General features: G+C 41.5%; 1 protein-coding gene across 1 annotated transcript in view; it reads left to right on the top strand.

Annotated features, from left to right (window-relative positions):
* Positions 1-26,529, top strand: part of obscnb (obscurin, cytoskeletal calmodulin and titin-interacting RhoGEF b) — a 57,845-nt gene that overhangs the window by 14,287 nt on the left and 17,029 nt on the right. Inside the window, 30 exon segments of the mRNA XM_057322394.1 lie at positions 109-375; positions 2,155-2,424; positions 2,522-2,788; positions 3,076-3,342; positions 3,468-3,734; positions 3,951-4,220; positions 4,327-4,596; positions 6,686-6,952; positions 8,999-9,265; positions 9,343-9,609; positions 9,891-10,157; positions 10,519-10,785; positions 11,812-11,868; positions 12,131-12,211; positions 13,328-13,594; positions 13,895-14,161; positions 14,475-14,814; positions 14,816-15,102; positions 15,211-15,477; positions 15,833-16,102; positions 16,783-17,052; positions 17,444-17,722; positions 18,151-18,408; positions 18,648-18,914; positions 19,201-19,473; positions 22,080-22,346; positions 25,085-25,360; positions 25,480-25,752; positions 25,845-26,135; positions 26,232-26,501. Coding sequence (XP_057178377.1) covers positions 109-375; positions 2,155-2,424; positions 2,522-2,788; positions 3,076-3,342; positions 3,468-3,734; positions 3,951-4,220; positions 4,327-4,596; positions 6,686-6,952; positions 8,999-9,265; positions 9,343-9,609; positions 9,891-10,157; positions 10,519-10,785; positions 11,812-11,868; positions 12,131-12,211; positions 13,328-13,594; positions 13,895-14,161; positions 14,475-14,814; positions 14,816-15,102; positions 15,211-15,477; positions 15,833-16,102; positions 16,783-17,052; positions 17,444-17,722; positions 18,151-18,408; positions 18,648-18,914; positions 19,201-19,473; positions 22,080-22,346; positions 25,085-25,360; positions 25,480-25,752; positions 25,845-26,135; positions 26,232-26,501 — 7,773 coding nt within the window.

Genomic DNA, 26,529 nt, shown 5'->3' on the forward strand with positions numbered 1-26,529 from the left:
CCAAATCTAATAAACAAAATCTGGTGCCGTGTAGTGTTTGTGTTGTTATCTAACAATTCCTACTTTTAAGCTTACCAAGACCCCTAAGGTCCCTTATAATCATTACAGAGCTGCCTGTGAGATTTGTGAAGAAACTGAGGGACAAAATCGCCATGTACAAACACAGAGCGCACTTAGAGTGTCAGGTGTCCCGGGCCAGTGCTAAAGTTACATGGTACAAGAACAAGACTGAGATTAAACCTAGCAAGAAGCATGAGATTTCCAGTGAGGACATCTACAGGAAGCTCACCATCACTGACGTGGACTCAGAAGATGAGGATACATACGTGTGTGACGCCATTGATGATAAGACATCAAGTCAGCTACTTGTAGAGGGTAACAAATCTTTCTGTAATGATGTTAAAAACCCAACAGCATGCATTCTTATACAAGAGAGAAACTAAACTGTTGTTAATGGGCTGTATAAAAACAGTGAATTTAATGTAATTGCCTGCTTTAATTACATTTTTTCAAAATTGGTAACAGTTTGTAGATCAGATTTCAAATCAGATCTGCAATAGACTTTGTTTGAACCTTGTGCTGTATGTCTTTTAAAGGTGCGATGAAGTGGTGTTGTTTATTGTTTTATACTGTTGTAGGAGGTCTACTTATGACGTTCGCGTGGTTTTTACATTCAAAATCATCAAAATCAATAAGTAATAGGCTATTTTCTACCCTGGTTTGAGGCCAGCTCTGCAAACGCTCGGTTTTAATGGGCATGCCGCATTGAAGACACTTGGAAGTAAACGTCCACCGCTTTGATTGGATAGCAGTTTGCGTAGTTGTAGCCTTCTCTGAATTTGGTTTGAGACGTAACGTTAGGTTACACATTAGCACCATTCACAGTTTTCGCAGGGCATTAGTATTATCTGGAGACCTCCTGTGATTTATAAATGACCTCCCCACATCTGTATTTCATGTGACGCATTCGTGGATGTGATGGCAAGGCTTTGCGTATAGTTTGTATAGCCTATAGTTGTACTGCGTTTAATGATATATGACCGTACCTGTCAGCATTTGAGACCCGTGATCGCGAACCCGACAAAAGATCACCGCGATCGCGGGTCTCAAATGTTATGAGCCATGATAAATAAACAAACGGGAGACTCCCGGTAACTTATGGATATCACCCAGCACCCGAAATAATACCAAAACACTTCAAACAGCCTCCATTATTCGCAAACGGTGGATTAAACCTTGATATATGATATATGAGGCCGCCAAATCACAGATCCCACACTATCCCGATTCGCATAGGCTTAAGATCACAGACAACCTCTGCATAGATCAAGCGATCAATAACAAAGCAATAGTGACGCATAGTACGAAAATGTTTTACTCACATAGATTGCTGCGCCATTCCTATCGGATCCAATATGGACGGCACAGCACTGCTTTTTAATTTTAGTCTCTCTACAAATCCAGTGCCTTGTTCACGAAGGAATCCTCGGAGAAATGAAACGAACAAACGCTCCATGTTTTTCCCACATGAGCTGGAAGTCTTTAAAAATAAACTTTAACCCCGCATTCCTAATATCGGAATCCGAAGGAAGGTTATGCAGCGACTGTATTCTTCCTCAACCTGGGATGGCACAATATTTAGATATCTTTAACGACATGTTTGTTTATTGCTTGCTCGCTCTATCTGGTTCCGCGCCACTGGTTCTGTCATGCGCGAACCAGTGGGCGGGGCTGGAGAAGTAGTCATTGATATTCTTTCTGTGGAGGTGGGGTTCAACCTATCAGTGTCGTCATAGATAGGTGCATTCCAGAACCTGGCATTCGCTGGGCCTGGTGTCAATAACAGATGTAATCTCAGTAACAAGGTTCGTTTTCAGTTCTGACACTTACATGATGTTCGCGTGAATACGATTCCCTCTTATATAACAAAAGCTTGGGTCAAAATTGTGATTTTAATTCATCGCCCCTTTAGCGATATTTAAACTGATTTGTTAATTTTCCTTCAGAAGCTTTCATGTGCAAATGTGCTTATTTACAGTTTAATTTACTGTTAATGTAAATTAAATTACTGTGCATATTAATATAACTTACATGTTTTTAACTAAAATGAGCTTTCTGACTTATTGCACTATAATTTCTTTATTACAACTTTAGAGCAGGCTATCAGCATAGTACGAGAGCTTAGCTCTGTGGAGGTGACAGAGCCATTTGCTGCCCACTTCGAGGTGGAAGTGAGTGTGGAGACAGTTAAGGCAGTAAAGTGGATGCTAAACAGGGAACAGCTAAAGGAGAGTGCGGATATTGAGATGGAGAAAGAGGGAACCATGCATCGCCTTACTTTTAAGAAGACCAAAGCCTCCATGTCAGGCCCTGTCCAGTTCACTGCTGGAAAAAGCAAATCTACAGCTGAGCTCAAAGTAAAAGGTTAGGGTTTGGTTGTTGATTTATGGCAGTTTTGTGCAAATTTGAGCATAAAACAACAGTAAGATTTAGCTCTAAATAAGAGCTATTTATTTTTCAGAGCGTCCCATTGAAGTTCTGGAACCGCTTAAAGATGTGACAGCCAAGGAGAAAACTTCCATTACAATGTGCTGCAAGTTTTCTGCCCCACCAAAAGAAGTACAATGGTTTGAGGGTCAGACTGCTTTGAAAGCTTCTAGCAAGTACAGCATGAGGCAAAAGGACGCCAACGTGCAGTTGACTATCCAGACCTTGAGTGCAGAGGACTCTGGGGAGTATCGCTGTCAAGTTGGGGTCTGTGAGAGCAAAGCCAATCTCAAAGTAGAAGGTAAAGTCATAAAGAAGGCATCCAGAGTATGTTGTTTCAAGTTGCAAACCCTTTATACATCCAGCCTGTTAGGGTTGTGCTGCTTGTGAGAGCTTGGTTTAGACTACACCAAGAACTCATTTAATAGGTTTTTGTGGTGCCAAATAAATAGAGTACTGCATAAAAAAGACTTTAAAAGGTTTTTATCAGTTTGCGTTAATGTGTTTCAAGTTTTAGAGGCCAAACATTCTTACAAAACTCATTTACTGTATGTCACCCTGATTGTTACATTTCTTACATATACACAGTGCGTAAAATCCAGATCACAAAACATCTAGCAGACTTGGAGGTAGATGAAGATGGTGATGCTGTGTTCACCTGTGAAGTCAACTATCCAGACGAAGAGGTCCAGTGGATGCTCAATGACAAACCACTCTTCAACAATGAGGTCAATTCCATCACTCATGTGGATAAGACCCATACCCTCACTCTCAAGAACCTGGCACCTGAGGATGGTGGGAAGGTCAACTTTAGTATAAGAGATGTGAAAGAAACAGCCGTCCTGAAGGTTAAAGGTAAGACAGCTGAATGATGAAGATACAATAAGCAGGATTTCAGATGGAATACAGCTATTTCCTAGATGCCTTGGAAGAAGCCAGGTTTTGACCTAACGACCAATTTTTGTGTTATTGAAATTCAGAGAAGAAAGCTGTATTCCTGAAGTTGCTGGATGATGTGGTTGCAGAGGAGAAGGGCACAGTTACTCTTAAGTGTGAAGCCTCAAAACCCAGGGTTAGCCCGGTGTGGCGCAAGGATGGTACTGTCTTAGTAGCAGGGAAAAAGTATGAGCTCCTCCATGATGGCAAATCTTTGGGATTGACTGTCCATGACATCACACAAGGTGATGCTGGAGAGTACAGTTGTGATCTTGGCACGGATCTTACAAAGTCTAAAGTCACTGTTAGAGGTATGACCACAAACTACAGTATTGTTTTACTAATGAGCTCCAGTAACCAAAGAGGCTAAGGAATTCACTGTACTGTATAATATATTCAACATCGATGTGTTAAAAATGTTTTTGTCATACTGTACTATATCTAGGCAACTTTATCTCAGAAATATCCCAAATGTGCTTGTTAAAAAAAGTTTGTGTTCCAAAATATGTCTTTGCTTTTAACTCCAGATATTCAAGTTGGAATCACCAAGCGTCTTAAGTCAGTAGAGGCCAAAGCAGGTGAAAACTGCACATTTGAGTGTATATTGTCCAGGGAAAGCTCAGAGAAGTGTATCTGGAGTCTACAAGGCCAGCCTATCACTGACGGTGGACGATTCCAAATAAGCAGCAAAGGGCGTAAGTACACATTAACAATCAAAAGAGTCTCAGCGTCTGACTCTGGTGAGGTGGTCTTCTCTCTCAAGGACCTGAGCTCAAAGGCAACTCTTGCTGTTGAAGGTAAGTGAGCAGAGCTTGTGCCAAAGTGCCTAATAAAGAGCACTGAATTAAGCAATACCTTTTACACATAAATTTTGTTTTAAACAAATCTTACTTTCGGGTCCAGGTGAAGCTCCAACAATTTCCAAAGAGCTTCAAGGTATCAGTGCCACAGCTGGTGAGCATGCCACCTTCTCCTGTGAACTTTCTCAACCTGGACTGGAGGTCAAGTGGTCCAAGGATGGCAAGTCTATCAGGAAGAGCCAGAAATATGAGATCATCCAGGAGCAGACACTCGTAAATCTGACTGTCCGCAGTGTCAATGAAAAAGATTCTGGAGAATACAGCTGTGAGGTCACTGGTGGTCCAACCTCAAAGGCAAAACTGGAGATCAAAGGCAAGCATTTCATCCATTTCCCTTAACTCAACTCAACTCAACTTTATTTATATAGCGCTTTTTACAATTTTCATTGTTACAAAGCAGCTGTACATGAGACATATTGACTATAAGCAAAACAATTAAAGTTATACTTGTAAAAACAAGAAAAAGGTGAAAACACAGAAGACCTATACCCACATACAAAACACTCCACACGCAATATGCACACGTACTAACACACATAGACAGACACACGGATGCGCAGACACACGGACACGCACACACACACACGCACACACGCACAGGCTTTGGTTGACTATCCCCGTGGGGACAGTCCATAGGCGTAATGTTTTTATACTGTACAAACTGTATATTCTATCCCCTATCCCTAAACCTAAAGATCATAGAACACTTTTTGCATTTTTAGATTTGTAAAAAATATTGTTCTGTACAATTTATTAGCTTTTTTGCCCCTGGGGACCTCAGTTTTGGTCCCCACGGTGACATGAGTCCCCATGTGTTGGTGTGTATTCAGGTTTAGGTCCCCACCGGGATATACAAACATGAACGCACACACACCCACACACACACAACACCACAAACACAAAACACACACACACACAGTGAGAGCACACATTTAAGATAAAGGAAAGAGAAACACAGGTCAAATATTAAACAGACTATAAATTCTTACATGCAATATTAATTAAGTAAAACTTTAAAATTCTAATTCTAAAGCAGCCCCCCCGGCCAGGCAAGTAGTGCAAAACAGTATGCAAACAGTGGCGAGGAACCCAAAACTCTAATCGAGAAAAAAACCCTCAGGAGAACCCAGGCCTAACCAGGGGATTCCAGTTCCCCTCTGGCAAAAGCTGCTGCCTCTGCACAAGCTCCAGAGAGCTTTCACAACAAGGCTAAATAAAAAATAAATAAACTTACTAATAAGGTAAATTATAGATTTAAGATTATCATTAATAATCTAATAGCATTTGAAAATTTGTAGTGAAGACGTGTCAGGTGACCGCGTCCTTCTTTATCCAGCTCTATCATCTCGGCTCTTGTCAGGTCACCGCTCTACCATCAGGTCAGGCCATGAACTGCATCCTGCTCACTGTGGTAACCTTGGAACAACGAGACAAGACTGGCTGAGAGTAGAGTACTGTTCTGCACTCTTTGATGCAACAAGTACATCAGTTGTGTTTTTGGTTCCGGTTGATCTAACTAATGCAGCCTAAACGACTGCCGTTGTGACCTAATGGTTAGAGAGTCGGACTTGTGACCAGAAGGTTGCCGGTTCGATTCCCAGGGCCAGTGGGTAACAACTGAGGTGCCCTTGAGCAAGGCACCTTACCCTTAATTTCTCCCCGGGCGCTGCAGTGATAGCTGCCCACTGCTCCGGGTGTACGTGTGGTCACCACTTGCTGTGCGTATGTTCACTACTCTGTGGATGGGTTAAATGCAGAGGTCACATTTCGGGTATGGGTCACGATATCCCTCAGAGGATCATATCCCCATATCACCATATCCCACCATATCCCTCAGAGGATTTATATTATGGAAGTGTAGTGTATGCAAGATTAAAAAGATGCGTCTTTAGTCTAGATTTAAACTGACAGAGTGTGTCTGCCTCCCTGACAGTGCAGGGAAGACTATTCCAAAGTTTAGGCGCTAGATAGGAAAAGGATCTACCACCTGCACTTTATTTTGAAGTTCTAGGTATTACCAACTGACAGGACGCCTGAGAGCGTAATGCACGTGAAGGACTGTAATACAAGAGGAGTTCATTCAAGTATTGAGGAGCTAAACCATGTAGGGCTTTATAGGTAATAAGCAAGATTTTAAAGTTAATTCGATGCTTTATAGGTAACCAGTGCAAGGTTGACAAAACCGGGCTAATATGTTCATACTTTTTTGTATGTGTAAGAACTCGAGCTGCCGCGTTTTGGACCAGTTGGAGTTTTTGTAATAAGCCTGCAGGGCAACCACCTAACAGTGCTGGTTTAGCTTAAGCCATGCCATTACTTCATAACTGTCGGATCACTTTCACTGTAGTTACTCAGGTGTGGATATATACAGTATTTACTTTGGAATTTCCCGTTCTCTGTAGAACTGGCCAACAAATTCATTTGTGAGCTAAAAGACATTACAGCGGAAGAGAAAGGTGCCATCTCCTTTGAATGTGAGACTGCCCACCCTGCCTCTAAAGTCACCTGGCTGAAAGGAAAGAAGGAGATCACAGCAGGAGGAAGGTATGAGTTGACACAGAAAGGAACAGTCCTCATACTGAAAGTTAAGGATCTGGAGAAGAGTGACAGTGAAGTATACACTTGCGATATTGGCTCTGCGAAGAGTACAGCAAAGTTGATGGTGAAAGGTAAGATATATGCTTCCTTTTAGATTAGTTCATGTTTCACCGGGTACCATTGAAATCTACACGTGCATGTTGCCATTAGAATTCTTGTCTTTTCAAGAATTTCATGCTGCTGACCAGGGGCGGACTTATCATTAGGCAAAGGTAGGCAATCGCCTGGGGCCCCGAGCTACCAAGGGCCCCCAAAAGGAAGGGGTGGACTTAACCAATAAGCCATGTCAGCAGCCACATAGAGCCCCAAGTAATCATAAAAATAGTCGGGATATCCCTGTTAACGTTTTACGTTATTACATCTGTACGAAGGCACTCCCCCCATTATAGATTAGAAGTGGACCATTCCATTAGCACCGTATATGCGCGAGACGAGTTCGACACCAGCTAGAGAAAGTTAACGCAGCGGCGGAATTAGTAGAACTGCCCACAGCGAGAGTGTCATTGTGTGGTACATTAGCTTCAAAATGAAGTAAAAGTCGCAGGGAAATAAAACAACAAAGAACGCAGCTACACCAGCGGAGAGGAAAAAAGACGATTTACAAAAGATTGTTGCCAAAGTCTCTGCTTTTTCCCCTCACAAACTCCACCGCTGCTCCTACAGCAGTAGCGCCTCTCTCTCCCGCCAGACACAGCACTCTCCCAGCCACGAGCGATGATAATGTGCCGGTGAGTATTTCTCCATGAACACCGACAACACAGTTATCATGACTGATGACCAAAACATCTGTCAAACAAAGAGCGCTATGCACTTGGTATGAGAGGGTCAGTTCAAAGGTAGAAAGGTTGTTTGACTCCGATGGGCACATAAAGACATAATATAATAACGTCAGTACAGTGCTAACGATTCATACTGTACGCACTAGTACAGAAATTTGGTCACATTTAAATGCATGAAAGGAGGGAGAGAGGGCACACTTTGTATATAGTAATCCCAGATCAGGGTTTTTCCTGCATAAAGAAATCGGAGGCGGCCGCTTCAATCAAATTTCGTGCCGCCTTAGACTCTCATCAAAAATATGTCGAGTGTCTTCACAAAAACCACTGTGTGCATTATTAAACAGATTGTCATTTGTAACTGCAGTTACGCCACAATGGAGGCGCTGTTTGGTTACCAGCAGTGAGACGCTGAAGAGTTCAGTAAAAGAGCTTTATTAGGAGATGTGTAGCTGTGTTTCACGGCTCTTCAGGAGTTTTACGTTCAATTTACATTTTCTTGAATTTCTTAAAAAGATTTCCTAAACTAACGTGCTGTACATCATTCTAATGTGTTTAGCTGTGAAGTTGGCTCGTTGAATCAGCGTTATTCTGTACACAGTGAGTTCGCCAGTATGAACGCACATTGCGATCGGAACGACTCGCAAACAAATGACTCCTTTGAACCAATTCGTTTACACAGAATGTAAGAGATCAGTGAATCGTTCAAAGCTCAGTGAACTACAAGAGAACGTAGAGTGTGAATGAGCTTTGCTCATTTAGTTAGACTGGTTACTTATGGGCTCAAAAGTCTTATAAAAAAGGCTTATATTAAAATTTTAAACTTTTCTGTTTGATTGAATACATTTAATGCTTTATATAACTTATTAGTTTTCATTTCATCAATTTTTTTTAGAACTTTAATATGTGTTTTGTTAAGACACTTATCCCATGTTTTTCATTTGGGAATTCATTATATTTTTTTAATTAGTCAGTATCTGTGTTTATTAAGCTTAGTTTTCCCTGTCACTTTGACTGGGGGTGAAAAGTTGTGTGCTTTGAGGAGGAAGAAAAATAAGGGTTGCAGTAAAGTAAAATGATGCACAGTTGGGGCCCCCATACATGGATTTGCCTAGGGCCCCCAAATCACTAAATCCGCCCCTGCTGCTGACCATTTTGCTTTTTGTGTGACTTATTTTGTCAGTCATGTCTGGACTTTTTACTGTATGTGTGGCCTGCAATGTCCTGCTACATTTGTTACAATTTCTCTTCAGCTTATCTCATTGTTTCTCCACCCTGCCTTTCGTTAACGAAAAATGTAAGACAGTTGTTTTAATGAAGTCACACCTGTTCACTCTCCAGTGGTACCTGCGAAGTTCAAAGAGCAGCTGAAGAACCAGCAGGTTACAGAGGGTGGGAAAGTCTTGCTTTCCTGTGTCCTCTTAAAACCTGGCTGCCAAGTGCAGTGGAAGAAGGGGGCTGAAATCCTTAAATCTGGTGGAAGATATCAAATAACTCAGAGGGATACCGTGTTTGAGCTAGAGATTTTAAATTTAGTGGTTGAGGACACTGGAGAATATGTCTGTGAATGTGGAAATGAGAGGACAACAGCAACAGTCGTTGTCAATGGTACAGATAAAAAGATTAACAGATTAAAAGGTCTTTTTTACACTTTTGATTTATGTTAACACACAACTGCTCTTCAGCATTACCAGTGATCTTCAAACATGAGCTACAGAGCCAAGAGTGTGAAGAAGGAGACAGTGTTACTCTTCAATGTGAACTCTCCAAACCTGACATTCCTGTGGTATGGAGAAAAGGAACACAGGTGATCCATTCTGGAGAAAAGTACTCCATCAAAAAAGATGGAGCAACTGTTGAGCTGAAGATTGCTGATCTCAAGCCTGAAGATGCTGGACAATACACTTGTTTGTGTGGCGACAATAAGACAACAGCAAATATCAAGCTCAAGGGTATGAGGATTGTTCAACTTCTCAAATAAGCATGTCTCTCACATGTTCGCTTGGTATTTAAAATTTAACCATTACTGGTTTGCAGCTTAAATTAAAATATTTTTTTTACAGTATTATTATGCATGCTATAACATGTCTTGTACAATGTTCAGTGTTTCTGTTATTATGAAACATGTGCGTCATGTTTTGTAGCTTGTGTCTCTAGTATCTTGTCGTTACTGTACATGTTTGTACATATGAAGCCATACTAACAAACTCTTGAAACGGCAATTGCCTTTTAGCATCACCACTGATCTTCAAACATGAACTACAGAACCAGGAATGTCAAGAAGGACAAAGTTTTACTCTTCAGTGTGAACTCTCTAAACCTGGAGTTCCTGTGGTTTGGAGGAAAGGAACACATGTGATCCATTCTGGAGAAAAGTACCACATCTGCCAAGTTGGATCTACACTTGAGCTGAAGATCTCTGATCTCAAACCTGAAGATGCTGGAGTCTACAGTTGTGATTGTGGATTTAACAAGACCTCATCTACCATTACTGTCAATGGTAGGGATTAAGTAGAGGATGAATGCACGCAACGTCACCGGTTTTACAGTCTGCGCATTTGCTGAAATTGTGTTTATGTCTCTGGTGTTATGTTTAATATTGTGACACATTGTTAAACATTTTTATTACAGTAATGGCATGATGTTTGTACTTAGTCATTGTTTGTTAGTGGGTCTGCGTGACACCAAAACCACAAAGCATTTCCTTTCTAGGTTTGGAAAGCTACAGCAAAAACACTTACCACCACAGGCCTCCCAAAGTCCTAAAACTTATCAGCTCTCTTCAGTTCTGAAATCTTGATATTTGTGTAACATGTGTATCCTGTAATATCCTGCGCCTCTATCTTTCTGTGGTTTCGTAGAATTGCCTGTGGTCTTCACACATGAGCTACAAAACCTGCAGTGTGATGAGGGCGGTAGTGGTACCCTGTCCTGTGAAGTTTCCAAACCTGGTGTCCCTGTGCTGTGGAAGAAAGGAAGTCAGGTCATCCAGTCTGGAGGAAGGTACATGATCAAGCAGACTGCATCAAAGGTGGAGCTGAAGATCACTGATCTGAAACCTGAAGATGGTGGAGAATACACATGTGTATGTGGCGTTAAGAAAACCACAGCCAATATGAAGATCAAGGGTATGCGTTTTTAACCATAAATTATTATTTTCTAGTTGACCTGAGCCTCAAAGACAATTCAAAGAATTGCTGTGCTTGAATTCATGATAGATCTGCATCAAAGCAATTAGATCTGCTAAGCTCCTGGTTACTTTCTATTTGCATGGCTTTACATAGACAACTCTATCTGGTCTTTACTGTACATATTTGTGTATTGTTTGTTCTTTGTTTTGTGGTTTTCTTTGTTGCACATGAGAGTTTGGGGTTGGTTTTCACTGACAACTTAGATTTAAGATGTCAAAAATATGTAGTTGTTCATTTTAGGTTTCTCTGGCAGTGCAAAGGCTTGATTTCTTGTTTTATGTTCACAACCCATTGTTTTGGCACACTCTCCTACAGATGAAATAGTTGTGCCAAAAGTGATTGATGTGAAACAGAATCATTCTGCTGTTTTGAAACTTCCTAACACTTTGTTGTATCCCGCTGTGGCTCTGCCCACTGTGCTGTTATGCCATAGTCTGACAGACATCTGTTATAGATTTTTAGCGTGTTTTCTGTGCAATCTGTCAGTTTCGTCCAGCTTGAGGCCTTCTATACCATTTACATTTTAGATCAGAATCTTCAACTATTTTGAGTGACCTGGCAAACGTTTTAATATGAAAAAAACTCAATGTTATTTGTTGTTTTAGAGATTTAGGCATCTGTAATGAGGGACTACTAAATGTGGCTAATGTAGCTGTGTTGTCAGCTAAAGTTTATGTGCATTATATTCCAATTGTATGTTGCCGTTCCAAATGTATGGCTTGCTGTCAGCATGTTTCGTGTTCAGCCACTTTAAGGATTGTACATATACATTTGAGTCGAACAAAATAAGTTTACATTTAATGTTCTGAGAAGGAAAATATGGAATAATGCAATAACATGTCACGTTGCATTGCACTGTAGATTACATTTGTGATTACACTGTGCTCTGGGCATTGGATACATTTCTTACATGTTAAGATAATATGTTAGTCTGTAATTACATAAGGACATTTTTTGTCACAGCTTTGCACAAGCCAGGACTTCAAAAACAAGCCACTGAAAAGGAAGCTTCAGTCAATGGTATGAAACAAATGTGCAAATGGCCCATGCTTTATGGCTTCTTGGTCAGCAGTTTAAATTTTTCTTGTTTGGATGTTGAGTGTTAAACTGTTTTGAATCTTTCAGGCTTTCTGAGCTTTTATTCAGACTAAACATCTGAATGCTACAGTATAAAATCGTTTTCTTTTTTATAAGGCTGGCAAAGGTGTTGCTTTTTGTGTTTCCTGATACTTATGGTTTTGGTAAAAGTACACAGTTTAGGTTCATTTGTGTTTTGTCGCAGTTCCAAAGTTCCTCACTTCATCCGCTGCCTCTGAAACAGATGTCCAGAAACCGAAGAGAGACAATCAGGAACAACTCAGTGGTATGAAACTGATGTGCATTTCCTGTCTGTGGCGCAGCACCTTTATGTGCTTCCAACATGAGCCCATGTCAAAGCGTTTAGCGATGTGTTGTTGCGGCAGCAGCATGTGTGGTCCAGGCATTTGCTTATGCATAAGGAATTGTCTATTTGTTTTGTGCGCTGTGCTGTGGTTTTACTTTTTCATTTAACTGAAAGTCTCATTAGTGCAAAGTCTTTTTGCAAATGCTCCCTGAAAAGCTTAATGCTTTTCTTGTTTTGCCTTTTAGGTATATAAAGGTTTCTATTTATTTACTTAAAGATAAGTCAGGTACATGTTGATACTATAGTAGTCTTTATTGATTGTCAGATGGCAAGATGTGTGGCTTGTTTCCAGTATTGTTCTTTGAGAGAGGATTGAATGTCTGTTTTAGTTTAAGTGGCTTGTTTAAGATCCTAGAATGCATTATAAATACTTTGTCATGTTTATTAATGGGTTAATGGGTTTCTGCTTTGAATGCATACATTTAATTAGTATAGTTTGGTGGCATTATAAATTAAAATCTAACTGTGAGGTATTTTTAATTGTGTAATTGGGACCTGTTAAATTATGTTACGTGCCATACATAGTTTAACACTTGTAAAACATAAAAAAGACTCATTCAGTAGACTAGATTTGTTGCCTGCAGGCTGGTCTTATGATGGTGCCTTTGATTCTGTATCTTGTCAAATTCAAACTGGTTACAATATGTGAATAGCTTTTATTTTAGATCGATCATTCAATATATGTCATAATTTAATTGAGACTGGCCCCTACTTTTAATGTTTATTTGCTGCTCTGTTAAAGCTGATTTGTTTCTGGATAGGCGGTGTAAAGTGCACAGTTGTTTTTAATCAGAGCAGAATTTCCATCCATCCTTTTAAATGATCTTAAGAATTCACAACGTCTATGTTTTTATGAATACCTGATATAATATCTTTGGCAAAAATATAAACTGTTGCATTGATATTATGTACAAGATTTCAACTATTTTCTGGGTGCATCTAGAAAGGATAGGTTAATACCCCTTGCATCACTTGAAATACTGCATTTGTGAAATTTGTTCTGCTTGAGCTCAACAAAAATATTTCCCTCAACAGCTCGCCCAGTTCAGTTTATGCAAGAACTCCTCAACCAAACATGTGATGAAGGAGGCAGTGTTACTTTGCACTGTGAACTCTCAAAACCTGGAGTTCCGGTGGTATGGAGGAAAGGAACACAGGTGATCCATTCTGGTGGAAAGTATGTCGTCAAGCAAGTTGGGTCTACTGTTGAGCTGAAGATCACAGATCTCAAACCTGAAGATGCTGGAGACTACGTTTGTGATTGTGGAGACAACACCACCAAAGCTAACATCAAAGTCAATGGTAGGAGACAGCTGTTTTTTTGAACCATGAGGGAATGCTTAATTTGTGATCTAAAACTTTGCCTTCTCATAATTTCGCAATTTAATGGTAGCATTAAGTGGTGTGTATTGGTTAGTCATGTTGCTTTTGTGGGTTTCTTGATTTTCCTTCGTATAATAATGGCTGATTTGCTTATGGTACAACTTGTACAAAGTGGTTAAGATGCACAAAGCCTTTGCTGCAGTCGAACACATTTTGTTTTGATGTCAAATATAAATGATCTGACAAGATGCTGTTCATGGTTCGACAACTTTGCCTCAGCATTACCAGTGATCTTCAAGCGTGAGCTACAGAACCAGGAGTGTCAAGAGGAGGACAGTGTTACTCTTGAGTGTGAACTTTCAAAACCCCGAGTTCCTGTGGTATGGAGGAAAGGAACGCAGGTGATCCATTCAGGAGGAAAGTATGTCATCAAGCAAGTTGGGTCTACTGCTGAGCTGAAGATCACAGATCTCAAACCTGAAGATTCTGGAGACTATGCCTGTGATTGTGGAGACGACGTCACTACAGCTAAAATCAAAGTCAATGGTAGGACTAAGCTATAATTTGAAGCCTTTTTAAAAGTGATGATAATGCTTGTTTTGAGATCTAAATGTTGCTTTCAGATGTGTTAATCTGAGTGTAGTGCTGTGTTGGATAGTATTGAATTTTAATTTGTTTTGGGAAGTTTGTAGCATCTAGAAGTAGTGTGTAATGGTACTGTAGTTGCATTTTTCAGACGTTTAGAAAAGGTTTTTGCATTGAAATGCTTACATCCAACAATGAAAGACATTTTATCGATGTTAAGCATAAATCTAACCAGATACTGTTCCTGGTTCAAGTACTGTATCTGATTCCTTAGCATTACCCGTAATCTTCAAGCGTGAGCTACAGAACCAGGAGTTTCAGGAGGGAGACAGTGTCACTCTGCACTGTGAACTCTCAAAACCTGGAGTTCCGGTGGTATGGAGGAAAGGAACACAGGTGATCCATTCTCGTGGAAAGTATGTCATCAAGCAAGATGGGTCTACTGTTGAGCTGAAGATCACAGATCTCAAACCTGAAGATGCTGGAGACTATGCCTGTGATTGTGGAGACAGCGTCACAACTGCCAACATAAAGGTTAATGGTAGGAGATGGGATTTCTTCAGATTTCAAGAATTTCTCATGTCTACAAATGGAAGTAAATCTATGACATCTGATATCAATCTTTAAATTGGTAGCTCTTCCAGCCATTTTCACACAAGACCTGAAGAATCAGATTGTCGTCGAGGGGGAAAGCATCATCTTCCATTGCAAGCTCTCCAAAACAAACATTCCTGTGGAGTGGCGAAGGGGTGAAATTGGTCTTTGTCCGTGTGCAAAATATGAGTTCAAACAAGACGACCACCATGTCCAGCTGGTCATACATGACCTTGATCCTGATGACTCTGGTGACTATATTTGTGACAGTGGAGATCAACAAACCACTGCACATTTGGAAGTTAAGGGTAGGCTTAAACGGAACTCTCTTTCCAAACGTAATCATGTATCTTTTGCAGCTGTTTCCACTCCATTATGAAAACTGAAATCTGTGAAACATACTTACCATTATACAGCACTTCCAGTTCTTTTCAAAATGGCTCTGCACAATCTGGAAACTGAGGCTGAGGAAAATGCAGTTTTCAGATGTGAATTTACCAAACCTGGAGCCAAAGTCACCTGGAGGAAAAACAATAATGTTGTAGAATCAAGCAGCAAATATGAACTCAAGCAGGATGGGGTAGTGGCTGTTCTTATTATCTACAAACTGCAGAGAGGAGACTCTGGAGAGTACTCCTGTGAGACAGAACATGATCGGACGTCTGCCAAGCTCACTGTGAATGGTAGGAACCATCTGATAAATATCCTCATCCCTCCTAACTTACCTGATCATCCTTTTTGGATCATCATCCATCAATATCACACCATCCTCAGCACTACGTCATCCATACTCATTTTACAGCACAGGATTTTGGTGAAATTAGCATGACAAAAAATTATATCCATCCCTTTGCCTCCATCATGACCTTTAGTTGGAAAACGTCTTGAAAAGTGTGATGCGTCTTTTTTTGAACTGCTGATCATTGTAGATGTTAAATTGATACTGGGGCTGAAAAAAGAATTGGTGTTTGTTCAATGAGTTACTACATTTGTCTTGAAGTGGGATTACATTTATATTTAAATTACTGTGTTGGACAGAACCCGAAGATGTGATCGTAACTGGTCTGAAGAGCTGCATTGTCAATGAATGTGATGATGTCCATTTTGAATGTATCGTCTCTCATGACAATGCACCTGGTGTTCAGTGGACGCTTCAAGACGTCCCGCTTCAGAACAATGAAATGAATGAAATCCGAACAGAGGGCAAAAGACACACACTCACACTAAGAAGTGTCACCCAGAAGGACTCGGGAACAGTGTCCTTCCATGTTGGTGGTCACACTTCTTTCGCTTGTCTTACAGTCAAAGGTAAAACTGAGTCATTCTTTTGGATTTTCTAAGTGCCAGCCTCTTTCCAATGGATTACATCTTTTACCATCACGTTGAATTTCAAGCACATACACTGTTTTGAACTGTTACTGTATATCACTTCATAAACAACTTTTTCAGCATATATCATACATATTAGATTTTACATTTTCCTTTACTCATGTTTTCTTTAAATCACCAAGTTTTGGACTCGATAAATTATGTCCTTCCTTTACTGCATGGGGTGGCACTGAACATTGTTTTTGCATGCGACTAGCCATTAGTATAGTGCACCTACACGACAGCCACAATGTTAACCACAGCACATTACTGCTCATGCATGTATTGTATGTCTCGTCTGCACATTATCTGCTTCATTTTTGGTTAGCAAATGAGTTTAATTCATTGAATTTACAAGAAATGTGATCGAACTACATTATTAGTCCAAAAAAGTTCAATTTTTGTTTTGTTATGAATGAGTATGTTAAGTTCAATTACACATTAAACTTTCTTGGTTTTGATTCCAAGATAACATTTTTGGCATACGTTATCGCCTGCAATTACAAACAGCAGAGAATGTTTTTGTTTAACACCTCATGATCTTCTAATTATGCAGGTTTGGGGTGTTGCATATGTATTTAAATGTGTACAACAGTCTGTATTTTACTGTCTTCCGCTAGCAGTCCCAGTGCAATCATTCATGAAGGATTTGACATGCCCAGAAGTCACAGAAGGAGACAATGCCTCATTATGTTGTGAGACCTCAATCCCAGATGCAAATGTGACCTGGAAGAAGGGAACACAGGTCCTAACAGAAGGAACGAAGTATTCCATAAAGAGGGAAGGCACAATTCAAACATTGGTGGTTCATAAGCTATCAGTAGAAGATGGTGGAGAGTACATATGTGAAGCAGGAGACAAACAAAGCAAAGCCACATTGACCGTCAAAGGTACCAAGCTTAATTCTCCTTAAGGAGCCTAAATCTTGATGTTTTGACCATGTTTGCTCATTTCACATTGTTCCCCTATGGACAAAAAAAGTACATATTAATTCCTTTTCTCTGTGCAATCCAAATCCTGGACACCTTTACAGGTTTTATAAAGTTTCTTTGACATGACCCAATTATGTTAGGTAAAACATCAATGTGCCTGTCTCTCAGTACCTTCTCAACTAATGTTGCTCTCCTATATTCTTGGATTAAAATGTCCCAAGATTTATAACTGCCTTGAGGATGTAAACATCCAGTCACATTATAATTCACTTTTGTTAGATAGACTGGCCAGTAGTGGGATATTTATCTCATTTGAGTTTTGTGAAAGCTTCCTTCGATCCATTCCCAGAATGTGTAAAAATCACACGAGAATTAAAGGATGTTACTGTGATAACGGGTGAGGACGCTACCTTCCGGTGTGAAGTATCCCATTCAGGGTTTACTAATGTCGAGTGGTGGCTCGGCTCCAACCCCCTTCAAAACAATGACTTGAATCAGATCAGCTGCAGAGGGAGGGAACACAGCCTTGTGCTGAAAATGGTCACACCAGATGATTCAGGTGATGTAGCTTTTGTGGTTGGCCAAGAGAGGAGCATCGCCTACTTGATGGTGCAGGAGAAACCCAAAGGTAAAAGAACACATGATATGGTGGCAAGCTATAATCTGTCTGTCATCAGCAGGTTCTGTGTAGCTGCACTAATTTTGCGCAATAGTAACACAAGGCTTCTAATTGCTCTCATTCCATTTGCTTTGGCCATTTTCCATCTACGTTCCAAATTCTTTTTTTCCTTTTTTTTGTGGACAAAATGTAGCTTTCAGTTGTAACAAAGCACTTGTTAAATTTGATTACATTTGATTCTCAGTTCTGTGGTCCTAATTGTTTAGTAAGTTGACCTTTCGTTCTTATTTAAATAAGTCTGTAATTTAGTAAATCCTCTTTAAAGTGCCTGTGGCTTGGCTGAGCTAACTGTTAACTGGCTTAGGTGTCTATGTTAATAAATCTTCAGACACATTATGATATCACAGAACTTAGGTTTGGGTTTCTCCTGTCCGTAGTTGTATTCTTAGAGAAGCCTCTGGACATAACTGCCAAAGAGGGTCAAACAGTCACACTATCCTGCATGACCTCCGACCCTGAGGCCTCTGTCACCTGGCACAGAGATGAGGAGATGATAAAGGCAGGGGGCAGATATCTGCTCTACAAGGATAGAGCTGTCCATCAACTCCGCATCCTTAGGGTGGAGGAAGGGGATGCAGGGCTGTATACTTGCAAAACCAAAGATGCAGAAAGCTGTGCCACCCTTACTGTAAAAGGTAAATGGGATTGCAGGCTTATGACATTTGTTGTTTCATTATTAACATTATGGATGCCTGAGAATAAAAAGAATGCAAAGGGGTTCTATGAAGAACAGACTTGCGTTCTTTTTCTTTCAACTTTGAAACTGCCTATCATATACTGGAACAAAGGAGATTTTTGATTCCTTTACAGCCCAGCTGTATCACCAGCTTTTTAAAAATCTATATTATATAATATTTTTCTCATCCATCATCAGGACAGCCTCCATTCTTCCTCAAAGAATTAGAGAACCAAAAAGCAACAGAGGGAGATAGCATTGCCTTGCGCTGCGAGCTCTCTAAACCGAGTATAAAAGTAGAGTGGAGAAAGGGTGGAGTGGTGCTCCAACCCAGTAAGAAATATCAGATGAAACAGGAAGGATGTGTACAGGAGCTTCATGTTCATGATCTGGAACCAGAGGACAATGGCTACTACACATGTGATGCTGGAGACCAGTTGACCACAGCATCAATCACAGTCCAAGGTATTAAATATCAATCTTTTCAATTAGTCCCTATTTGTTTTAAAGTTATACATTTCCTATTTCACTGTAAAACAGTTGGGATTAATCAAAATGAGTTGGCCATTTCTTTATGACTTTTAGATTATCTGCGCAGAGCTTTTTTGTAATAAGGTAGCCTGTATTACAAGTTTCAGAATTCAGTATTTGAACTTTACCCATATGTCCAAATACCCATTTATTACGTTCTAGAAACATCATAAATGTGTATGACACTGGTGATCTAAGGATTTCTGTCTGGTCTCTGCAGAGACTGAGGTCCTCATAGTGTCGGGTTTAAAGAATACAGATGTGTTTGTGGGAGAACGGGCCATTTTCTCCTGCCAGCTCTCTCGCAGCGCAAAAGGCAGAGTTCAATGGTGGCTAGATGGCACTCGTTTGGAGAACAGTACCTTCAGTGAGATAAGTGTAGGTGAAAACCATGTCCACACCCTCACCCTACGGAACCCTTCTCCCAATGACTCAGGAACGGTCCTGTTCAAAACGGGTGCCCTGACATCCTCTGCCAAGCTCTCAGTGAAAGGTACCAGTTGGGGTACAGGGGATTGTGGGGCATAAAACCCTTCTGCTTAACGCTCTGCAGAACTGAGCTGTAAATGTTTAAAATATCGGAATATCCTTGGGCTAATATTGTGTCCATGAATTTCCTAAATAATAAAGACATTTAGTGATGCATTTACCTTGTCTCCAGCATTTGAAGAGTTTTGTGAGTTGTATCAGTACAGTTAGAACTAGGGGTGTAACGGTTCAAATTATTCACAGTTCGGTTTGTGTCACGGTTTTAGGCCCGCGGTTTCGGTTCGGTTCGGTTTGTGCTATGTTCAGGGAAAAGGGACTACTGACAAATAAAAATAAAAACAAATAATCAAGTTGCAAGTAACAGCACCAATAAAACTATAAGATACTGTATACTGTATATACCTTTTAAGGTGTAGAAATGGATTAAAGTAATCAAATAAAACATAACATTGCATATGTACAAATGAAATAAAGATGAATCATAATTGAAGTTACAGAAGCTATTGAGTCAGAAGCAGTGAGTGATTTCCTAGGGGACTAGGGTTACACGGTGTACCGGTGCTACGGTAGCATCGCGATGCTAAAGCTTCAAAATACCCGCGATGCCTCTCTATTTTTGAAACGGTAGTATCGTAGTACCATAGGTAATGTTGCATATGTGCATTAATATTCATTTGAACACTTACATCTGCCTTTTTGCCGTGTTTATATCCTAAATGAATGTGTGTTTTGAATTACTTGGACGATATAATGATTAAAATGAGCGTTTTGAACGAGTTGGTTAAATGATTCACTAACTCAGTGGAAAATTGACGCCACCTACTGGCCGTCTTAGTTCTGCATTTAAAGTAAGCCTAATATTTCCCTTTATAAAGACTGCTGTATCAATGAAATTTGTCCAACATTTGAATTAGTTCCTACGTGAAAAATGATCTAGTGTACTTTAGTATTTACTACAGTAAACTACTAAAACTCATAGATACTAGTGTTTTGGAGTCTTACCATAGTAAATATTTATGTATACTACAGTATTTGCTACAATTTATCCAATTACTACAGTTAATACAACAAAATATTCTAGTGCAAAGTATAATACAGTTTACTATAGTAAATACAAAATGTTTAATCTAAATCTGTGTTTTTTGTATAGATTTGAATTATGAACATGGCACAGCAACGTGATACTACTTGGTATCGAGATACTTCAGCTGGTATAGTATCGTGAGACATGTTTATGGTACCGTGACAACCCTAGAACAGACAGCAGGAATATGCTGCTGTCGCTTTAAGAGCAATGAAACCCATCCAGTACACTGATACTGTTTTTCGTCCATTCACTTAAGACATAAACTACTATGTTTGTTAAGATACTGGACAAGAGGGGCATGTTGACCTACTTCGTGTGTGAATTTTTTCAGTTTAAGTGCTTCAAAGACAACTCAATATTTGCGCCATGTCTGAGACTTTCCTTGTGCGCACTTCGGATCTTCTCACAGCGCACAAGCGAGTTTTCTTCTGCATCATCTTGCACTTAAATGTTTAAATTGTCGAGGCTTGAATGAGTGTAGTTTAAACAGCATGTGCTGTTCACGCGCTCACAACACCCGGGTGATGAAAGCAGAAATGACTGTACAGCATACGTCAATCCTATTTAAATTTCTCTACGTTATTTGATCTGTTGTAGGTATTAAATGTGTATCCATCGACAAACATACATTAGCTGAACTTTGTCAGTCTATTTTACGCATTATAATTTTTAACGAACCATATTATAAATGCGTCGTCAGATTTAAGATGAGCGCGTGGCGAACCGTTGGTGGAGAACCGTGCGGTTCAATTTTTTACTGAGAACCGTTACACCCCTAGTTAGAACATAAATATTTTTGGTTTAATCTCTTTGAAAGAAATTATGTTTTGTGCATAGTTTCCTTTTTTACAACTTATTTGCTTGTGATATAAATTATGGTCCTGGTTGGCAAGGTAATGTTGCAACTTGTTAAAATGTACAGGAAAAATATACAGCCTTTGACAACAAAATATTTATGTTTAATGGAAATTCATGGATCCATTATTTATAACCTAGTCAACACATACAGTACGTATAATGGCTTGCTAATTACCCAATAATAAACACAGTATGGTCACATAATTTTTGTGTACCATAAAACATTAAGTCTACAGTCAACCTTCATCATTAAAGTGCATTTATTTTTGAACGAGGATATTTATAATTAAAGTATTTAATAGACGTGTACACCTTTACTACACTTTTTTCAATCTGATGCATGCTCCATGCACGTTCTCTGTTTTGGTTCAATTTTGACTTGACATTGCAGATACGTTGTATTTCGGCATGTCCTTGGTCAGTTTGGAGTAGAGAAGATAAGGAGAGCTACACTTATCGCACTTATGGTACGCACTGTATCAATACACTGTGAAAGATGATACGGTAAAAAAAGCATAATTTTTGCTTTAAACTGAAAACGCTTGCATTTTAGTTGCGAATTAGACAGAATGCCTAAATCTCAAATAAGTTAAGAACTCTACTCCAAAATGCACTGGGGTCTTATGAACCCAATATTATTTACCCACACCACCCATCCTGTATAGATCCCAATGTGGAGGTGGTCAGTGCCATGGAGGACCAACATGTAGCAGAGAACCAGCCTGCAGAGTTCATCTGTCAGTACTCACGGCCAGTCAAGGCTGTATGGAAGCAAAATGGCATACCTGTACAAGCAGATGGTCACAGGGTAATAGTGGAAAAGGATTGGACTGTTGCAAGGTTGTACATTAGCTGTGTGGAACCCCAGGATGGGGGGATTTACTCCTGTGAGGCAGAAGGGACTTCTGTTGTGGCACACCTAAGGGTGCAAGGTGAGCACACCTGCAGCCAAAAAGAGAATCTAAGTGTCATTCACAACTGAAACTTATGAGTTGGTATAGTACTGTATCATCACAAGTCAGGTGCAAGCTGTCGGCTCTGTTGAGTGCTTATCACTAAGTGTTTACTATTGTTCTGGGACAGATGTTTAATTGCGGGCCGCTTTAAACTAACATGGGCTTTTAATGCTACAATTGCTTCCTATGCTAATGGCTACATGCTATGTGCTAGTGAAAAGCTGTATTGTTTTTATGTTATAAAGCTACTGTTTTAAAAGACAGTGGAAGCCACTTGTCACGGTTGGCAGGAAAGAACCCAAGCGCAGGCAGGCAGTGACGGGGTTAACAAAAAAACAATACTTTATTTATTAACAAAACACAAAACAACACACCCTCGATGGGGAAAACAGAACAGTGATAATACAAAACAAAAGACTTCCCACGAGGGGGCAAAACAAAAGCAAGAACAGCAAACAAACCAAACTAAAGAACACTAAAACAACTTACTAACAAAACCGGATCACAGACAGGACAAGGCAAGACGATGGCAAGAAGCAGCACATAACATACGTATACACAACGCATACAGATACAATGACAGAGCACAGGACAATGAAACATGAGGACTATATAAAGGGGAGGAAATCAAGAGGGAACAGGTGTGAGACATGAACTAATCAACAAGCAATAACGAGGGATACAAAAGGGCGGGAAAACAGACAAAGACCGGAGAGAGTATCGAAGACCGAAAGGGTCAAAAAGACTCTCTCCACACATAACCAAAGACTTTGTCATGGCTCTGCTACAGGACCAAGAAAAGCATAACTAAATGAAGCAGAGCCATGACAGAAGCCCCCCCTTTAATGAGCACCTCCAGGTGCTCACCAAGGGGTAGACGGACGAGACAGACGACTGAGACAGTGACATGAACAGACAAAACATGGAAAACAAAATCAGTGGCAGACAGACAAAATAACAACAGGACTGGGTGAGCAACAAAAACAACAAACATGGGAGGGGGGGTGGGGCAAACAAGGGCCCATAGGGGGCAGTCCAAAAGGGAGGTGGGGAGAAGTCCCAGTCCCCGGCTGCGCTCGAGGGCGCGGAGTCCTGGGGGACTTAGGAGTCCTGGGGGGACAGTCTTTGACCCTGGGGTCTCCCGGGCCGGCTGGCGCCGGACAGGGCTTGAGCCGGCTGGAAGGCCGGCTGGACAGGGCTTGACGCCGGCTGGAAGGCCGGCTGGACAGGGCTTGACGCCGGCTGGAAGGCCGGCTGGACAGGGCTTGACGCCGGCTGGAAGGCCGGCTGGACAGGGCTTGACGCCGGCTGGAGCCGGCTGGGACGCCGGCTGGATCGCCGGACGGACGCCGGCTGGATCGCCGGACTGGACGCCGGCTGGATCGCCGGACTGGACGCCGGCTGGATCCCGGACTGGACGCTGGCTGGATCACCGGACTGGACGCCGGCTGGATCACCGGACTGGACGCCGGCTGGATCACCGGACTGGACGCCGGCTGCACCGGCGTGGACGCTCCTCCTCGCGCCTCTCCCTCCTTCTCCGCACCACCGGATCCATAGCCGACCTTGGCGAATCCGTGGGGACCGGAGGGAGTTCCGCGTCGGAGGAGACCGCAGACGTCATCCCCGGGTCACACCTCACCCACTCGCCACAGGCGCCGCCAGGAGAACCGGGGACCGTGGAACTCAAGCCGAAGGGTACTGAGTCCCCCCGGGCAGCGGCAGCCAGGACGAGGCCCTCCGGAGCGGTCGACCGTGGGGTGAGGGCTCCGAGTGGAACCTCACCCTCGGGACCGTCCCGGTTGGTCACGAACCTGACCATGTCCGCGAACCCAAGGGGAGCCAGCAGCCTCTTCACCGACGGGGCGAGGCGCTGAGTGAGGCAGCAGTTGAAGATCGCCTTCAACTCCGCCTCGCCAAACTCAGACGACCTCGCCACCGTCGAGAATGCCCCGGCGAACTCCCGGTTCCCGTAATTCCCCTGACGGATCCCCAGCAGCAAGTGGGCTTGGGCGGCCCACGAGGACGACGCAGTGCCGTCCTTTGGAGCTGCCTGCTGGGTTCTGGCTGGCTCTGTCATTCTGTCACGGTTGGCAGGAAAGAACCCAAGCGCAGGCAGGCAGTGACGGGGTTAACAAAAAACAATACTTTATTTATTAACAAAACACAAAACAACACACCCTCGATGGGGAAAACAGAACAGTGATAATACAAAACAAAAGACTTCCCACGAGGGGGCAAAACAAAAGCAAGAACAGCAAACAAACCAAACTAAAGAACACTAAAACAACTTACTAACAAAACCGGATCACAGACAGGACAAGGCAAGACAAGACGATGGCAAGAAGCAGCACATAACATACGTATACACAACGCATACAGATACAATGACAGAGCACAGGACAATGAAACATGAGGACTATATAAAGGGGAGGAAATCAAGAGGGAACAGGTGTGAGACATGAACTAATCAACAAGCAATAACGAGGGATACAAAAGGGCGGGAAAACAGACAAAGACCGGAGAGAGTATCAAAGACCGAAAGGGTCAAAAAGACTCTCTCCACACATAACCAAAGACTTTGTCATGGCTCTGCTACAGGACCAAGAAAAGCATAACTAAATGAAGCAGAGCCATGACACCACTGTACACCTCTCAGGTCACCTGTCTAATGTGTCACTGTTTTTCTGGCGTTCTCTCTCCATTTTTTACAGCCAAACCCATTGACATCGTCCAAGAACTGAGTAACATGGAAACCATTAATAGCGGGGAAGCACTTTTTGAATGTGCCCTGTCTCGCCCTGAAACCAAAGACTGCCGGTGGTTACTCAATGACATGCCTCTGAAAGAGTCTGCAAATGTGGAGATAGTTTCCTTTGAGAGTGGTCGACGCCACCTTCTGCTTTTAAAAGACTTGCATCCTTGAGAAAACACAAGGGTTACATTCCAAGCTGGCACAGCATCAACTACTGCCCTTCTGTCTGTCAAAGGTGTGACAATTCTTTTTCAAATCAACAAATTAGCTACACCTTCAAAATTGAACAGTTGTTTTGGCTGTTTGTGTTTTTGTTTATGCTCCTGTTTCAATGTTATGAATGAATTTTTTCAGCCTGGCAACTGGAGGTGGTCAAGCCTTTAGAGGATAAGACCGTCATTGCAGGAGAGACAGTGGAGTTCACTTGTGTTCTGAATGAAGCTGTGCCGGAGAGTGAAGTGACCTGGTATGCTAACAGTGTTGAACTTCAACGTGATGAAAACTGGACCATGAGAGCCAGCGGCTGTTCATACAGCCTCATATTGAAAAAAGCGAGAGCTCAGCCCACACAGGAAATTACTTTTGCAGCTCGGGATGCCTTATCAATGGCCAAACTCATTACACTTTGTAAGGGTCATGTTGTGCCAGTAGGAATACTACTACATGTTTCTATGTTCTGTTTCTTGTTGTCTGACTTTCGTTCTGCTGTTATTTTTTAGCTGTGCCTGATCCCCCTGAAGATCCAGAGATGGTCAGTAAAGGCCCAACTTTCGTCACGCTTTCTTGGTTCACACCGCTTAATGATGGAGGAAGCACAGTCCTGGGTTACCAAGTAGAGATGCGTCTTGTGGATAGTGTCCTCTGGCTGCCCTGCCATACAGAACTAGTGTGTAACACTGAATTTTTGGTTGAGAATCTCATTCCTGGGGCAGGTTACAGGTTCCGTGTTGCAGCCATTAATCGTGCTGGCATTGGCGAGCCTGTCCAGTTACCTCAAACCATAACGCTAGGTAAGTTTAAAAAAACATAAAGACATAAAAGACACCTCTGCTCTTATTGTATTTTTGTTTCTTTAACTGTTCTTTACATGGACCTTTGTTTTTCAGATGCACCAGTGACCATTAGCAACATGTTAAGCAGCTCTGAGCTCCAAAAAGGAAAGATGATTCGTTTGGAATGTGAACTTTCTTCAGAAAGCAAACAAGTCACATGGCTCAAGGACAACCGTGAGATAGAGGTTGGGGTGAAGTACCAAGTAGTTACAGAGGGTAAGAGCCAGGTTTTGCTCATCAAGGACTTCCAGTCTGCAGACCAGGGTGTCTATTCTTGTGTGGCCTCCGAGGATTCAAAGACATCAATTAATTTAAACATTGAAGGTACATTACTTAAACACACTGTCATTGT

The sequence above is a fragment of the Triplophysa rosa genome, linkage group LG23, assembly GCF_024868665.1.
Source record: "Triplophysa rosa linkage group LG23, Trosa_1v2, whole genome shotgun sequence".
Lineage (NCBI taxonomy): Eukaryota > Metazoa > Chordata > Actinopteri > Cypriniformes > Nemacheilidae > Triplophysa > Triplophysa rosa.